The 18,636-nt window shown below is 37.4% G+C and overlaps 1 protein-coding gene across 1 annotated transcript in view; it reads right to left on the minus strand.

The window, feature by feature from the left end:
* CFAP47 (cilia and flagella associated protein 47) overlaps window positions 1-18,636 on the minus strand; it is a 374,219-nt gene that overhangs the window by 154,385 nt on the left and 201,198 nt on the right. The window contains exons 34-37 of the mRNA XM_066250539.1: window positions 15,458-15,555; window positions 15,054-15,170; window positions 8,401-8,535; window positions 3,915-4,033 (exon numbers count right to left, since the gene is read on the minus strand). Coding sequence (XP_066106636.1) covers window positions 3,915-4,033; window positions 8,401-8,535; window positions 15,054-15,170; window positions 15,458-15,555 — 469 coding nt within the window. The remainder of the gene's footprint in view (window positions 1-3,914; window positions 4,034-8,400; window positions 8,536-15,053; window positions 15,171-15,457; window positions 15,556-18,636) is intronic.

Consider the following 18,636-nt stretch of genomic DNA (forward strand, 5'->3'; position numbering starts at 1 on the left):
AACTCACTTGCCTCCCTATCTCCCTTGAGAGGCTCTCACCAGAATGTTTCTGATGAGGTCTGAGGCTTGCTTCCTACCCCCCTTCAGGGTAGAATTACACGTTATAAAACTCAGTTGCAGCATGCAACTGTCCACAATACTCTCTTACTGACCATGATACTGTCATCTGGACCTTCTTGGTTTGGTGGTGTGCCGCACAAGGGACATAGGACTCTAGTCCCTTTGCTTACTATTGTTTTCACTGTTCATGTATAATAAATAAAGAACTCTCCAAGTACAAAATGGTTTTCATTGTTTCCTTGCTGGCTGAATCTTTCAGCATTGCCTTGCTTTGACACAACTGGGGGTGACAAATCTTGGGGAAATTTTACCTTTGCTTTTGCTCTTGCTTTTAACATATTTAGCATTAGACATCATATCACAGTTATTCATTGTACAAACTATCACCTGTCTCCTTCCCTTAGGAAACATATTTGGGAATGGTGATGGAAATAGATTCTCTGAGTGTCAAACTTTGGCTTAATTTCCCTAGAACCATAAAGAAATTACTGTTGAATGGGTGAGTTTAGGAAGCAGCAGAGTCTAGTAAATAGGGGACTTTTAAATCAATAAAAATATTCTCAAAATTTCTTTTTAGAAATAAACATACAGCCCACATCTAGCAAGAGTAGAAATGGTTTTTATCCATATAGATCATCACCAATCTTGATTTATGCAAAATGGCCTTTTCTTGGCTATTATGAAAATATCTTAAATCTGAATCTGAGAACAAAGAATATTTGACCTTGTGATACCTTTTTGGGTATAATAGGCTCAAACTCTGTGTTCGGTACCTGTGAGTGACTTAGGATTTTTCTAGATATTCTAAAATTTATCATTAGATAAAACCATTCATTCATTCCGTTGATTTCTATAGAGAATTTATAATATTCCAAGCACTTGTTTAAGTTTTTGGAATACAGTGATTAGAAAAAACAAAACAAACTATTGCTAATCTTTTGGATCTTACGTTGTATGGGACATGGCAGACAATATGTCATCACAAAATAAATGTGAAAACTACAAATTGTGTGTGCTATCAAGTGGTATAACAGCACATAATGGGGAGTGTGATATAGTCTGAAAGGTCAGATGAAGTGCTATGTTAAAGTAAGATATGAAGGTTGAGAATGAGTAGCTAGACTGAGTCAGGCAAGGACAGAAGGCATTCAAGGACTCTGACAGGAGGGATTATGATCCAATTCTCTCCCCCTAATTTAAGAAAAAAACTCCTTCATATTACATGTACCTCATAAGCTACTTTAACTTGGCTTTCAGAAAAGATAGAGGATAAATATATAACATATCAATGTCAGTGCCCATATGGTTCAATGAGGATAATGAGGAAAAAAAGAACTTTCTAAAAGTATACTTTTACTTTTATGACAGTCGCTCCATGGTTATAGCTAAATTTAGTCATGAAGTTGAAGATTGACATAAACATGTTTGTTTATATACTGGTGTAGCTGTTTAATCTTTCTGTATAAATTATATCTCTGGGAATTTAAATCCACAGCTGGCAGAAAGAGCCATTATTAATTACAATTTAGTCAGAATATAAAACAGGATGTGGTACACATAGATAATTTGATCATGATAAAGCCACAGGTTTTTTGTTTGTTTACAGAACAGTTTCTGAATCTTACTCATAAAAACCAAAGACTATGAAATTATTTAGACTAGCTAAAGAATACTTATAGAGGCCCTGGCTAAGCAGTAGATTGTCAGCCTGGCATGTGAATTTCCCGGGTTTGATTCCCAGTCACAGCACACAGGAGAAACGACCATCTGCTTCTCTACTCCTTCCCCTCTCCTTTCTCTTTCTTCCCCTTCCATAGCCATGACTCAGTTGGAGCCAGGTGGCTCTGGGCACTGAGGATGGCTCCACGGCCTCGCCTCAGGCACTAAAATAGCTTGGTTGCCAAGCAATGGAGCAACAACCCCAGATGTGCAGAGCATCACTCATACTGGGCTTGCTGGGTGGATCTTGGTAAGGGTACATACAGGAGTCTGTTTGTCTGCCATCCCCACTTCTCATTTAAGAAAAAAATAATAATACTTAAAGAACCACCTAATAATAGTATTATTCAAGCCTACAAAATAAGATACATCCAGAGAAATGAATAAGGACTTTTCATATACATGGAGAATTAAGCATTACATCTTCTGAGAACCCGTTGGTGGTTTCCCCAAGAACACTTAGGTAGCTTTCTTTTCCCATTTTCCTCTGGCTCTATACACACATCACAAATAAAACAATTATCAAGTTATATCCTCATTATATATTTGCTTATATGGCACTCTGCAAAACTGTAAACACTGTGAAGAGTGTTGATGTTTTCATGTATGAAAAACCAGCACTTTGAATTGGGGGAGAGGGGCAGATACTTATTGATTGCTTCCTGTAAGTTCTAATTACAATACTAGGTGTTTTAGCTATATAACTACATTTTCTTTTACTGACAAAACTGTGAATAAATATTCTGATCCACATTTTCCAAATAAGAAAAATGAGGCTGGATGATAGAGCCTGTGCATAACAGTATCCAACTGCAGCATTTAATTGTTAAATGACATGACAGAAGGGTTCTAGGTCACAGTGGCATCTGAAACTCAGATTCATTGCCTATAGGAGAAATCTCATTAAAACTACAATAACTTGATTTTTTTTAAATGTTGTTAGTTGGAGGGAGTCATGCACGAGCATCTGCACAGAGGCTAATAAAGAAAACAGAGATGCCCTGTAAGACTTCTGGAGAAGCCATTTCCAGAAATGCCTAGTTTCAGAAAGGACAAAATGGAATTCAGACAGCCCGACTCTTCCCAAGGCCAGAGAAGATTACCAGGTAATTGGGCACAAAAGCAGAATGCTTCACCCTAAAGCAATATCTTCCAACTGACAAACCTGTACATATACAGACTCACAATTTATATTCTATTGCCACACTGTTACATAAAAATGGATAAAAAAAGAATCACAAGTCATTAGAGTAGATCCCTCAATTTACTCAGTGAAACAGCAAGACCAAGGAAAACAAATGTAACAAATAAACTCAAATAATATAAAAATGATACAGTTACTGAGTGAGGATGTGAAAGTCAGAGACATTTATGAAGCTATTATAATCCCAAATTAAGAACATGATGTTATGAAACAGGGAAATTCAAAGAAAAAAAAAAGTAGTTACCAGAGGGGTAGCAAGAGGAAAAAGGGGCCAGATATATTATATGGTGACAGAAGATGACCTGACCTTGGGTGTGGGCACACAATGCAATATACAGATCATGTATCATAGAAATGCACACTTGAAACCTATGTAATCTTATTAACCAATGTCAACTCTATAAATTTAATTTAAAAATTAAAAAAAAGAAAGTGGCAACACTGGAGTATCTTTCAGGTATGATTATCAGTCTTTTTTCTTTATACTTTCATAGCTTCTAAATTTCCTACAATGAACATATAGTGCTTCTATAATCAGAAACAACTATATATAATATATAATATTTATATATATAAATTTAGCACAAACTGCTTCCAGTGTTCTGCAGCAAACAGGACTGTACTATGTATATAAACATCTTATTGTCTACTACTCTACATGGCATACATATGAAAAAGAAACTAAAATTAAATGTATACATTAAATGTAGCTGCTTAATGTTGTTAGGCATTTTTAACAAAACTGATGAGGAATCTCAGCAACATATGAATAAATTATCTGTGTGAGTGATGGTCTTTTCATTTATATCTATCTAGCAAAAAACAAATCCAGGTTACTTTTTTATAATTATTACACACATTAAATCTTGAGGGCTGATACATTCACTCAAGTAAATTAAAAAACAAACAAACAAAAACACACAACACTTACTTTGGAGGAATTGTTACCATACTCCCTGTTAGGGAAACAACGGAGAAGTCAGCAGCGTCTCTTCCAATAATTCTAGTTGTATACCCTAAGGGGGTCGAGCTTGGATTCTTCACTAGAATCTATGTTGTAGAACAAGAGAGTAAAAAATAAGATTATGAAATTTTGGGGGTGGGGGACAGACAGGAAGAGAGAGGGATGAGAAGCATCAATTCTTTGTTGCATCACCTCAGTTGTTCATTGATTGCTTCTCATATGTGCCTTGACAGGGGGTGACAGGGGGGGGCTCAAGGCTAGCCAGTGACCCCTTGCTCAAGTCAGCAATCTTTGGGCTCAAGCCAGCGACCATGAAGCATGTCTTTGATCCCATGCTCAAGCCAGATGAGCTCATGCTCAAGCTGGCAACCTTGGGGTTTTAAACCTGGGTCCTCAGCGTCCCAGGCCTACGCTTTACCCACTGAGCCACCGCCTGGTCAGGCAAGATCATGAATTTTAAAAATTACACAACCTAACATTCTTTTATTTTTATCAAAGAGAGTTAACATTTTAATATTGAAAATAGTTATTTCTAATGTGTACTAACTGGAGGAAAGCCCACTTTTTATTTGAATACACAGTTTAGCAAAACTAGGTAGGGAAGGGGAGCTTTCAAGCAAGAAAATGACACAAAGATTTGAAGTCAAAATTCAGTGTCTTGGAGATCATTCTTATTGCAAAGGGAAATCTTTAGAGAAATTTATACATAGATTTTATATAATCCAATTTACAAAAAGGATACTCTGGCTACTCAATGTATAAAGTTATAAAGAGCATACATTTATAATCAGATGTCCAGGCTAGAAATAATGGTGGCCTCATCTAGAAGTGATAGTATATCTATGGTTTCACTGTCCCTTCTTTCCTGATGTTGAGAGATGGAGACTACTGGAAAATGAATTAGTTCATTTTTAGAGAATGTATTCCATGAAAACTTGAACATACATATCTTTAAGTAGAATGTACTGGGGATTAAAAAAAAAAACAACATACACACATTAGGAAGACACAAGGTTATCATAGAAAGTACTGGCCCAAAAAAGGAAGAACAGATGGGCAAACAGATGATTGGCCAAATTACAGTAAAAGAAAGGTAACTGCACTTAGGCAATCCAGGAACTACAGACACAAATATTTCAAAAGTTAATAATTCACACTACGGGTGTGATTATAGTGAGTGGTAAGGAATATTGTAGAGATTTGTCGAAGATTAAATTAACTACTTTTATATTTCAATGAAAACTTTCTGTAACTACCAGAATACATATGTTGCTGCTGAAGAGTTTCTATTTTCAGTTATCCCAAGGATTTGTGGTCTAATGTTGCCTGCCTACTTATAGATATCAGCACCAAAAGAATTACTTAACTGACCAACTCATTTTAAGTCCCAGAGGACAAATTTCCATTTTCTGAAAGGGAAAGTTAAAAAGAATAATAAATTCACTATGCATGATTATTGGCTTCCACTCCTGTAACTTTCATAACCATCCCTGCGATCTTAAAGGAGATAGTCTCATGGTCAGATCACATGCATGATACAAAAATCATTGGGCTCATCTGTAGTCAGAGTATTCCATCCAATTCTAGGGCTTCATGTAGGGGTGGTGAGTGGTACATGAGGAGAGAGGAAAGCTTTTGAAGGGAAGGAAAGACAGCTTTGAAGCCTCAATTTCCGTTTTGCAACGATAGTCTGTAACTGTAGTGCTTCTGTGTAATGTCTGTTTCAAAAAAGTGGGGAGAGAGTTCATAGCTTTAAAAATTGTCTCAGAAAATAAGTACACCCTACATTTTTCTTTACTCGCCATATGATTTAATGGTTTTAGTACTCTATGTTTCTATTTGACACATATAGCTACAGAAATACCTTTTCAATTTTTATAGACATTTCCTGAAATTTTTCTTTATTATGGAAGAATTAAAGGGTTGATAAGAATGACATTCTATGACTTAGGCACTGTCGTTCATGGTGTTGGAGCATAGGGTCAAACTATCTCTAAGTTTTTCAGCAAATTGCAAATCGAAGATTCTTCTTAAATAAAATTTAAAATAAAGTTTTGTTGGAATTAATGTTTCCTTTTGCATTTATATTTAATTTTTATTGTTCCCTACAAATGATGTATCTTACATTTGTGAAAAATGAAAGTTAAATCTGTACAATGCCATTTATAATCTTAAGGTGTGGACAATACTTCTAATAATTAAATTGGAAAGATATCACGTTTCCATTTTAACATGCTTTAATTTAATTTCAATATCACATTTAAAAATCATGTTTAAATATGAGTTTGTCAGTAACTAATTTTTTTTTTATGAAGTGAGAGGGTGAGAGGCAGGGAGTCAGAGAGACAGACTCCTGCATGTGCCCCGACTGGGATCTACCAAGCAAGCCCCCTACTAGGCAATGCTCTGCCCATCTGGAGCTGCTCCTCCCTTGCTCAGCAACTGAGCTATTTTAGCACCTGAGGAGAGAAGCCATGAAGTTATCCTCAGCTCCTGGGGCCAACTTGCTTGAATCATTTGAGCCATGGCTGCAGTAGGAGAAGAGAGAGAGAGAGCAAGAGAGAAGGGAGAGATGGAGGGGTGGAGGAGCAGATGGTTGATTCTTCTGTGTGCCCTGATCAGGAATCGAACCCAAGAACTCCACATGTCGGGCCAATGCTCTGCCACTGAGCCAACCAGCCAAGGCATTATTAACTAATTTTTAAAAAATAACAAATGCCATAAAGAAATACAAACATATGGTCAGAATTAAAGAATTGTTAATAATACTTAACTGTAATAAATCAGTGCTTAATCTAACTCAGACTCCTCCTGCCTTCCACAGGCTTAAGCAAAACATTTCTAATTCTCTAGAAATATGAGTCAGAAGTCCTCTTTAATATAATGATATCTCTAGGCTAGTTAGTACCCAAGGCCCTTAAATTTCACTGCATTAGGGAATTATCACAGTAAATACTGTTGAAAACATTATCTAAAGAGTTTTACATTTCCTTTTTTGACAGAAAGAGAAAGGAAAAAAAAACTAAATAAAAGAGACTGTACCTCAATATTTTGCTAACAAAAAAAAAAATTCAAGAGTGACTTTACTTTCCCTAAATTGAGCCCTTTACACTTTGAGTCAGGACCCTCAGTTTTTCCCAATTTTTAACTCAATCTTACCAACCATTGTCCATACTGTCACAAATTACAGTTATGTTTTCAAAGAGGTCACAACTAGAAATCAAACAACACCAGAGTATGTATTTTGAAGACCAAATATGGACAAGTTTTGCATCAGAAGTATAAAATTAACCCCACCTATAAATGACCAAAGCAGTAACGTAACTTTTGTAGAAAATAAGATTTTATTAATCTAGATCAGTGGTAGTCAACCTGGTCCCTACCGACCTCTAGTGGTTGTTCCAGCTTTCATGGTGAGCAGGAGTGGAGCAACCAAAGTATAAATAAAAAGATAGATTTAACTATATAGTAAGTTGTTTTATAAAGATTTATTCTGCCAAACATAGCGAAAATCTGACATAAACTACTTGGTAAGTAATTATTATTATATGCTTTAACTTGCTGTAACTCTGCTTTATAAATTTTATAAAGTAAAGTTACTTCCCTACTTTATAAATCACCATTACTGTGGAACTGGTAGGCGGTTAGAAAATTTTACTACTAACAGAGATACAAAAGTGGGCGGTAGGTATAAAAAGGTTGACTATCCCTGACCTACAGTGTCCTTAGAAACAAGGAGACTGCCTATAAATCTGGTTAAAGATTTTTATAAAAACAACCTTAGGTAAATATAAACAATTTAAAATTTCTATGGTAGAAGATGTTACACAAGTGTTTATGTGAAACAAATTGTTTAAAATTGAAGTAAACAATTTATATAGATTTGTTACTGTCACAGACTCAAAATTTCATTTTCAATGTTTTTTCTGAAAATTAAAAAATTCAGTTGTCCATTTAGCTCCTCCAGCATATATAATACCGTTTAGAGAGAATTAGACGGCCCTGGTCAGGAGCACTGCCATTCTTACTTCCCTTTCTATACCTTCATTGGAACAAAACCCACCTGGATGTGTACACTGGTCCCGAAACGAAAACCAAGCACATTCAGATCTCAAGTTTCCACTTATGGCATCAGTCTTTTTGTATATGAAATGGATTTCAAGTTTCTTGAAATGAATTGCCCTTCAAATTGTATAACTATATTTTCTATGTCCCCAACCCCTATTCCTCAATTGCATGAAGGAGTCATCATGTTCTTGCAGGTTAGAGGTTATTAGTAAGCAAAAATTGTCTCTTTCATTCTGCTACACCTTTGCTTTAGGAGCAATATTTGCTAAGGCTTACTGTATCAGATTGATACTTCTGTTGCTTTGGGTTTGGGAAAGAAATACATAAAACCCCCACTTAAAAGTGTTTAACTCCATGTATACTTTGGCCCTGAATATACCCTTACGTGTTTTGTCGCAGTTTCATGTAGAGTACATTGAAACGTCAGCAACTTCCGGGGGAGATAAGAAGGGAGTCTTTCATACATGTAGACACAAAGCATGAGCATCTGGATTGGATTCGGTTCACAGATGTCAGGGGCCTAGTTTTGAAGAAGAAAAATATAAATAGAGTATATACAGATAAAATAAGTAAGTAGAGCTAAAGCATAGTACGTCAATTGTTGAAATACTTTAAAACTTTTTAAAATGTTATTGACTGTTACTGAAATGTAGTGACAACAACAACAACAAATATATTGCTGTGACTCAGAAGAGCTTGACCTAAATGTTAAAAGATGAATGAGGTGTGTTGTAAGTATAATGCCAACCTTACAGAATCAAAGACTCCATAAAAGCTAGCCAGACATCAGAAAAACACTATGCACTAGAAATACTTACTCATGTGACTAAAATGTCATCTCTGAGTTATTAAAGTATCATAGAATGCAGTAAAAAAAAAACTTGAAAAAAATAGACAAGCTACTTAGGTGAAAGATGGCAAGAGATATTAAATCAAAAGTCCAAGGGACGAGGTACCACATGAGATGACCTTGAAGAGTGCTTGGTTTTTAAATAGGCTGTATTTGGTGTGGGGTAAAGGGTATACTCTATCAGAAAAACAAAGAACCATAGAGCAAGGATACAGGGAAGTAGAGTGTTCATTTGGAAGAAGAAGTACAATTTGAGTTATGCACAAGGTAAGAAGGCAGTGGAAGGAAAGAATGAGGAGTGCAAGGACCACTTCATAGAGGGCATAGGTGCCAGGGAGAAGGTCTGATTTCCAAACAAGAAATAAGACAAGAGCAGCAATTCCAGCAGATCAAACTGTAGATGGTTGGGGAAGCACTTTTTCCAGAACAGACACATTATAATAAGGCAGAAAATGAATTATAGTGATAAACAAGATAAATTAGTGATGGTTGCTGGAATACATTTGAGATAAAATCCAGACTATAGAGGAATAACAGCAGAGACAATCAATATAGCCAGAAAGCACTACAGCTAAAAGGTAGAGTCAGGAGAAGAAGGAAGGATTTTATCAGTTTACATAGTGACTTTGATCTCCAAAGACAAGGTGCAGGTAGTGGGGGAGAATCAGTCACAGCAAAATAAGAATTGGGACTGGGGCCCTGGCCGGTTGGCTCAGCGGTAGAGCGTTGGCCTGGCGTGCGGGGGACCCAGGTTCTATTCCCGGCCAGGGCACATAGGAGAAGCGCCCATTTGCTTCTCCACCCCCCCCCTTTCCTCTCTGCCTCTCTCTTCCCCTCCTGCAGCCAAGGCTCCATTGGAGCAAAGATGGCCCGGGCGCTGGGCATGGCTCCTTGGCCTCTGCCCCAGGTGCTAGAGTGGCTTTGGTCGAGGCAGAGCGACGCCCCGGAGGGGCAGAGCATCGCCCCCTGGTGGGCAGAGCCTCACCCCTGGTGGGCGTGCCGGTGGATCCCAGTCGGGCGCATGCGGGAGTCTGTCTGACTGTCTCTCCCCGTTTCCAGCTTCAAAAAAAAAAAAAAAAGATTTGGGATTGGTCTGAGGCAAGAAATCAAAGATATAAAATACCCCTGATTAAAAAAAAAAAAGCAACTCTCCTGACCAGGCGGTGGCGCAGTGGATAGAGCGTGGGACAGGAAAGCGGAAGACCCAGGTTAAAAATCCCGAGGTCGCCAGCTTGAGCGCGGGCTCATCTGGTTTGAGCAAGGCTCACCAGCTTGAGCCCAAGGTCACTGGCTTGAGCAAAGGGTCACTTGGTCTGCTGTAGCCCCCCTTCAAGGTACATATGAGAAAGCAATCAATGAACAACTAAGGTGCTGCAACAAAGAATTGATGCTTCTCATCTCTCTCTCTTCCTGTCTGTCTTTCTCTCTGTCTCTGTGACAAAAAAGAAATAACTACAATAAGTAAAAAAAAAAGCAACTCTATCATTGTCAATGTACAGGGAGTTCTCTACACTTCCATAAAATTAAGATCATAGTATGATTTAATGGTGCACATTCAAGTTAGCAACTGAACGTGAACTGGACCTGGCCTGGAAATGCATATAGTGTAAGAGCTAAGGAACTCTAGGTCCTGGTCAGTTGGCTCAGCAGTAGAGCATCGGCCAGGCATATGGAAGTCCTGGGTTCAATTCCCAGTCTGGGCACATAGGAGAAGTGCCCATCTGCTTCTCCACCCTTCCCCCTGCTCCTTTTCTCTCTCTCTTCCTCTCCTGTAGCCATTGCTAAAATGGCTCAAGTTGGCCCTAGGTGCTGAGGATGGCTCCATGGCCTCGCCTCAGGTGCTGAGATGGCTCAGTTGCCGAGCAATGGAGCAGCGGCCGTAGACGGGCAGAGCATCACCCAGTAGGGGGCTTGCCAGGAGGATCCCGGTTAGGGTGTACACATGAGTCTGTCTCTCTGCCTCCTTGCCTCTCACTTCACTAAAATTTAAAAAAAGGAATTCTAAAGTGTTACAGTAGGTCCCCCATATCTGCAGTTTCATTTTATACAGTTTCACTTACCCCTAGTCAAGTGCAACCCAAAAATATTAAAAGAAGATTTGAAAAAGAATTCATAAGTGGCAAACTGTGCACTGTTGTCAGATAGAAAGAAATCTCACTCAGTTCTGCTCAGGTTGGGAATAACCCCTTTGTCCAGTGTCTCCATGCTGTACATGCACGCCACCCACCCTTTTTAGTTATATGGGAGCCATCTCAGCTACCAGATCAACTGCCACAGTATTGCAGTGCTTGCAAGTAACCCTTATTCACTAATAATGATCCAAAGCAAAAGAGTAGTGATGGTCGCAGTATGCCAAAGAGAAGCTGTAAAGTGCTTCCTTTAAGTGAAAAGGTAGAAGTTCTCAGCTTTATAAAAAAAGAAAAATATTCATATGCTGGGGCTCTTAGATCTACTCTACGAATAATTCTATCTTTGAAATTGCTAAGAAGGATAAAGAAATCCATGCTAGTTCGCTGATGGACAACACATTTACATAACTTTTATTATAGTATATTATTATAATTGTTCTATTCTATTATTGTTGTTAATTTCTTATTTTGTCTAATCTATAAATTAAACTTTATCATAAGTATGTATGTATAGGAACAACATAGCATATAGTATATACATAGTACGTAGAGTGTTCAGGCCCCAGGGTCTCAGGCAACTACCGGGTGTCTTGGAACATATGTCCAGTGGATAAGGGGGGAATGCTCGCTCGTAGAGGAACTAAGACATCTGACTCTGAACTTTGGCAGCAGTTACCTGAGAATAATTTATAGCCCATCTGATCATCTGCTAATTCACATTTCCAAAAAACATTATTTTCCTTTTATGAAAGGGAGGTGAGTTTATTCTTACTTATTTTATCAATAAGCAGTAAGGTTTACTAGTAAAGGTAACTGAGGAGGGAATTGTTAGTAAAAAAATAATAATAATAATAAGAGAGCTGGCCTGCCTCAGCAGGATAGGATGCTGTCAATGAATATGATGTGAGAAAAACATCATATGTGACATAAATATTTCAAAGTTTCTCATCAATATTCTCTGGTCCTACCTTTCTTCAATAAAGACAATAGTAGTCAACAGATATAGAAAAGTTACTTAAGATAAAAACAAATTAGCCTGTCCAGGCAGTGGTGCAATGAATAGTGCATCAGACTGGGACGCGGAGGACCCAGGTTTGAAACCCCGAGGTCGCCAGTCTGAGCGCGGGCTCATCTGGTTTGAGCAAGGCTCATCAGCTTTAAACCCAAGGTCGCTGGCTAGGGCAACGGGACACTTGGTCTGCTGTTGCCCCCTGGTCAAGGCACATATGAGAAAGCAATCACTGAGAAACTAATGTGCTGCAACAAAGAATTGATGCTTCTCATTTCTCTCCCTTCTAGTCTGTCTGTTCCTCTCTCTGTCTCTGTCACAAAAAAAGATTAAAACAAATTAAAAAATTAAATACAGAGTTGAACTTCCACAAAGTGAAGACCATGGCCCTGCTGGACCTTGTGTAACGGGCCAGCGCACGTGGTGAGCCAAAGAGGGCTCAGGGACGGGGAAAGCTACTGGTCGGGGAAAGGAGAGCACTAGTGGCGGCGCACTCTGGGCTCAAGTCTAAGGTCCACAGAAGCCTTCTGAACACTGAGTGACTACAACATAAAGGATACAGAGAGAAATATAAAAATTATTCCAAAAGTTCGTATTTGAAAATTTGGAAATAAAATGTTTATCTTGGTAGACAAATGTATTTGATAATTAAGGTATTAAACTGGAAAACAGAGAAAAGAGCATTCTTATCTTTCTTCATGATTAATTTCAATGAAAATAACCTAAATTACATTGTACATTTTAGTGTAAATTATACAACTACAATTTAGCCAATCATACATAGGCTTAAAAGGCCAAATGATAAGTTAGGATTCCCTAAAACAAGATTTTCATGTGAAGTATCTTTCAAAAACATAATCATCTTTTTCTCCATATAGGTCTAGGCAAGAATAAATTTGGTTATATTGATCCATTTTTGACCCTGATGACAACATTTTCTACTAGACTAACAAAAGATATGAAATTAAACAAACAAACAAAAAACAAAAACAAAAAAAAATCGTAATAGAGAAAATTGCTGGAATAGAAATCTGATAAACTAAAATTCAAGTCCTACTACTATACACTGCCATGATCTTGAATACATCAACTGGTTTCACAAAGCCTCAGTTTCCTCATCAGTAACAAGAAGAGATGAGATGGTACTGAGCTTTGTGTTGGATTTATTTCATTTTCTGTGACTTCAAGATATCATCAGCTTTCAAATTCAACACCAACTGTAAATAGCAGTATCCACTGACATACTGTAATCCCACAGAGAACACTGTTGATTGTCTTCCTAACAGCGATTTTCTCCCTTGTTCTTTACTAAGAATCCCAGTTTTTGTGCTTGTCCCATTACCTTTCTCAAACACTGGTTTGGCTGTAAGCGATGCAATTCTGGTCAATGCTATGTGATGGAGATATGCTTTGGGGATCAGTGAAAAAGGTTTAACTTAAAGAAAAAGAGAAGCATAATAAAACGTGCTATTCAGCCAGCCCAAGCAGAGCTGTGTGCAAGTGTTCTATGAGAATTGCAGTAGGGATTTCATGGGTATTAGTGCACATATAAGCCAGTAGGCTGAGAAGGACTGGGCAAAATGAATCTCTAAAAACTTTGTTGGAAAACTGAGTAACTGCCTGACTTCATCTACTGTAAAATATTGAATTTATTTTTAAACCACTTGTACTCGTGAATTCTGTTATTTAAGGCTGAAACGTTCTAGATGATAAAGACAAACAAAATTTTCAGTGAAAAGTTAGGTTATCTATCCAGAGTTAGCTCTCATTTCTTCTCAGTGAATTATATGTAGTATAACTAACCTCTGTAAATGTTCATTATATTTATTTTTATATCCATCTATCTACATGTGGAAATGAAAATACATTCTATGCAGAGTCCAAACAATTCCTAGAATAGTCTTCCTTTAAATAAAAAGCATGTCAGGAAAGGGAGACTATGTAAGAACTGTATATTCCAGCTCACAAGATTCTACAACAGGACACGACATTGGTTCAGAAACTTATCTAGCTTATTCGACAGTTTCAAAGGACATAAAAAATAAGAAATGTAAACATAAATAAATCCAGGGCTGAGTTTCATAGGTTAAAATGTGGACAGTACTGTAGTAGGCATCAGCATTTATCTGTCATGGCTAAGTTAATTTAAGTGTGATATTTTATTTTTATTTTTTATTTTAATTTATTGGAGTGATACTGGCTCACAAAACCATACTGGTTTCAAACACACAACTCAATATAACATCTGCACACTGCACCGTGCATCCTCCGCCCTAAGCACAGCTTTTTCTATCTATCCCCCTTGCCCTCCTTTGTCTGTCTCCACCTACTCCCACCCACCCATTCCCTTTGGCTATTGTTGTCTCTGTGTATGTGTCATGTATATATGTCTTTTTTGCTGATCCTTTCACCTTCTTTGATCCCATTCCCTCATCTCCTTCCGTTTTGACAGCTGTCAGTCTGTTCATGTATCCATGCCTCAGTTTCTATTTTGTTCCTCAGTTTATTGTGTTTGTTAGATCCCACATATAAGTGAGATCGTGTGGTATTTGTCTTTCTCTGCCTGACTTATTTCAATTAGCATAATAATCTCCAGATAAGGGTGATATTTTTAAACTTTGCTCTTTAGTGTGCTTGGTGAATCCAGGCTGACTAAAAATTAGTGAATTGGAACTAGCTGGTAAAAGCCTGGTAATTAGCTACTAAATTAATTGTCAATTTCTCTGTTCATCAACTCTTGGACATCTCTACATTTTTAAGTATATTGGGAGATAAAAGTCAAGGTATATATTAGTTTTCCTTACAACCTCAAAAATGGATAACCAATGGACTGAATACCAGTGATGGAAAAGTCCATGCTATTTTCTTTCCACTAGGATTTTATATACATATATTATATCAAACATCATGATATCATTCAATGAAAAAATCATAATATAAACTAAATACATATAATTTTCACTTACCAGTTATACCTAATAAAAATGGAAAATAAAGAAGAAAAGACCCTCATAAAATATTTATGGAATGTATGATATAAAGGCACTCACCTCTATGCCTGTGCTAAAGCCAATGTCATGAAAACTATTCACAATAATCAGGGAATTGTGAAAACGTTGTTCAAAACATTTCGGTTCTGTGTACATATTTACAAAATGAGCCTCGATCTGGAAAAGGCAACAGTTAAACCTTTCAGTAATGTAATAAAGATGACAGCTTTTCAACTGTTCTCTGTAATTCAGCAAATAATCTTTTTAAATATTAATATTTGTTTGCAGTAGACTACTGCAATCAAAATATAAGAATAAACAAAAAGGGAAAGCTAGTCATGCAGATTCAGGCGTTACTTAAAATCAAAACATTTAAAAGAATTGGTTTGCAGAAAACATTTTAAATTTAATTACTAAGTTCTTTCATATAATGGAAGACCATTCTGCATAAAAATAACTCTTACCAGAAATGGACAATAGGCTGCCAACAGTGCGGCAAAAACAAGGCCATCTGAAAGGTCTTCATCAAAATTCAATATCCATTTCCCAGGGGGCATAGTACCTGTTCAAAAAATAAAATAAAACTGAGTAAGTATAACAACAGTTTTACGTTTCTAAAAAGATATCTTATAAGCCTTGGTCTGATAGCTCAGTTGGTTAGAGCTCATCCTGAAGCTCAGAGGTTGCCAGCTTGATCCCCAGTCAGGACACATACAGGAGCAGATCAATGTTCCTATCTCTCTCTCCCTTCCTCTTTATTTCTCTAACGTCAATACAATAAACATTAAGAAAAAAAAGTATCTTATGAACATTTGAGCTATAGTCAGAGAAACATTTGCCTTTGCTTGGAAAAGAAAGTTTAAACCTCAGAATCTTAATACCAGGAAAATATATATGTGTGTGTGCATGTGTGTGTGTAAGGTTTTATGAGCAACTGCAAAAGCTGTCTCCTTTATATTTGAATATATTGCCACATAATAATGGAAGAAAAATCCAGGGTTTCAAAATTACTCATTTTGTAGAGTATCTTGGCGTTCAAGTGTTCGATCATGATCATCAACATGGGTGAAGAGGCTCAGAAGACATGGGGTTACCTGTAACTGAAAAGTTTAGTGCCAGTTTCCCTATCTGTTGCAGTAATTCCTCCACATATAGAATATATGGAAGAGATTGGAGATTTATGGCTTAAAGAAACCAGAATTGACCTACAAAAGATAACATTAAGACAGAGGAGTAATAAAAGGACTTAAAGAAACCAGAATTGACCTACAAAAGATAACATTAAGACAGAGGAGTAATAAAAGGACTTCTCAGTTATGGAAATAACTACTACATTGAGACTAGAACAAAAGACAAAGTACCTCAGTATTTAGTATACATCTGGAAGGCTGTCTTATATTAGGGAGAGAGGAGGTGATTTAAATATTGGAAATCATTGCTATGTTGGACACAATATACACTTTTTTTAAATTGCTACCAATAAGAACCTAGATTATTAACTGGTTTGGGATAATTTCTTGTCTGAAAACAAGGGGGGAAATGGGTAATCTTCATAAATTCCCTCAAATCTCTTAATTTCCATCTTCTGTGAAGAACAAACCATGACAAGATACGGTCATGACATGTATATGAATTCCACAAAGCAGGACTGCAGTATATTTGAATTAGAAGGCTTAGTTTTCTCTCAAACCACAGATGTTCTGACTGAATACATCACAGAAACAGTGCCCTGTATCTTTTTACCTGAGATGTTACCACATTGAATATTTCTATAGGACTACAATAGCACTATTACTGCAAAATCAATCTAGCAAACAAAGATCAGTAGATATTTTCAAATAATACACAACAAATAACATTCTGTACAGTATTTTTAAAGTATTTTTCCGGATAGAAACCTCTAAATAACTATATTTGATATATGATGTAATACATCAAAGTTAAGAGTTTGAAAATGTGCATTTCTAGTTGGCTGTATAATTATAACCTAAATGTGCTTCTCTTAATGTATATTTACCACTCAGGTCTTCTAATAAAAGCAAAGGGTCTCACTTTTGTAGCCAGTATTCATTTTTCTATGGACTAGAATCAATTCTAACTTTAATCTGAAAACTGCAATTTACTAGCCTTTTAAGTTGATGGTGAATCAGTCAGTTAGCAAGAGACAGAGACTGTGTCCTAGTCTACACATCTCATCCTCATCTTGTACAACATTAGAGAAGGGATAGGAATTCCTCTAAAGAAGTTTAACATCTTGTGGAGGAAAACTCAAACCCATAAAGATAAACAACTAATGAAAAAATCTCCTAGGCCCTGGCCGGTTGGCTCAGTGGTAGAGCGTTGGCCTGGCATGCAGGAGTCCAGGGTTCGATTCCCGGCCAGGGCACACAGGAGAAGCACCCATCTGCTTCTCCACCCCCCCTTCCTCTCTGTTTCTCTCTTCCCCTTCCGCAGACAAGGCTCCATTGGAGCAAAGTTTGCCCGGGCGATGAGGATGGCTCTGTGGCCTCTGCCTCAGGCGCTAGAATGGCTCTGATTGCGGCAGAGTGACACCCCAAGATGGGCAGAGCATCACCCCCTGGTGGGCGTGCCGGGTGGATCCTGGTCGGGCACATGCAGGAGTCTGTCTGACTGCCTCCCGGTTTCCAACTTCGGAAAAATACAAAAAAAAAAAAAAGAAAAAGAAAAAATCTCCTAACTACAATAGAAGCTAATGAATAGATAATATAGCAAAAATTATGTATTACATGGTTATTATCAACTCTACCAACTGCAATCCAGCACCACAAGATCCATTTATGACTGTCTACATTTCCCTATTTCTTACTTCTTTCTTCAATAGTTAAAAACCTGGCTCTCATTTTCAACAACATATTTACTTATTTGTTCAACACTAGTATACATATAAAGTACTTTAAGAATTATAAACCCACCTGACCAGGTTGTGGTGCAGTGGGTAGAGCATCAGACTAGGACACGGAAGACTCAGGTTCAAAACCCCGAGGTCACCAGCTTGAGCATGGGCTTATCAGGCTTGACCAAGTCTCACCAGCTTGAGCACAGGGTCGCTGGCTTGAGCATGGGATCATGATCACAGACATGATCACATGGCCGCTGGCTTAAGCCCAAAGGTCACTGGCTTGAGCCCAAGGTCACTGGCTTGAGCAAGGGTTCACTCGCTCTGCTATAGACCCCCCAGTCAAGGCACATATGAGAAGGCAATCAATGAACAACTAAGGTGTTGCAACGAAGACCTGATGTTTCTCATCTCTCTCCTTCCTGTCTGTCTGTCCCTATCTGTTCCTCTCTCTTTGTCTCTGTCACAAAAAAAAAGAAAAAAAGAAAACAATTGTAAACCCATAACCCTGCAAGAAAGTAATACGTAAATACAGGGTTTTGTTGTCTTTAGTTCTACAGTATGCAGTCATGATACTGTTTTCAAAAGATAATTAAGTCAGTAGTCAGCTGCTTTTTTCTCCATTACATTCAATGAGGTTGTCAAACATATGTAATGCAGTAACATTTATCATTTGTCACATTCACTGATAACAGTTTGCATTCCATCCTGGATTACTTCCATGTCTTGGTTGATTAAAAAATAATATATGTACTCATATTCATTCACTCTTTGGGGTGTAGCTTC

This window comes from Saccopteryx bilineata, chromosome X (assembly GCF_036850765.1).
Source record: "Saccopteryx bilineata isolate mSacBil1 chromosome X, mSacBil1_pri_phased_curated, whole genome shotgun sequence".
In the NCBI taxonomy this organism is placed as follows: domain Eukaryota; kingdom Metazoa; phylum Chordata; class Mammalia; order Chiroptera; family Emballonuridae; genus Saccopteryx; species Saccopteryx bilineata.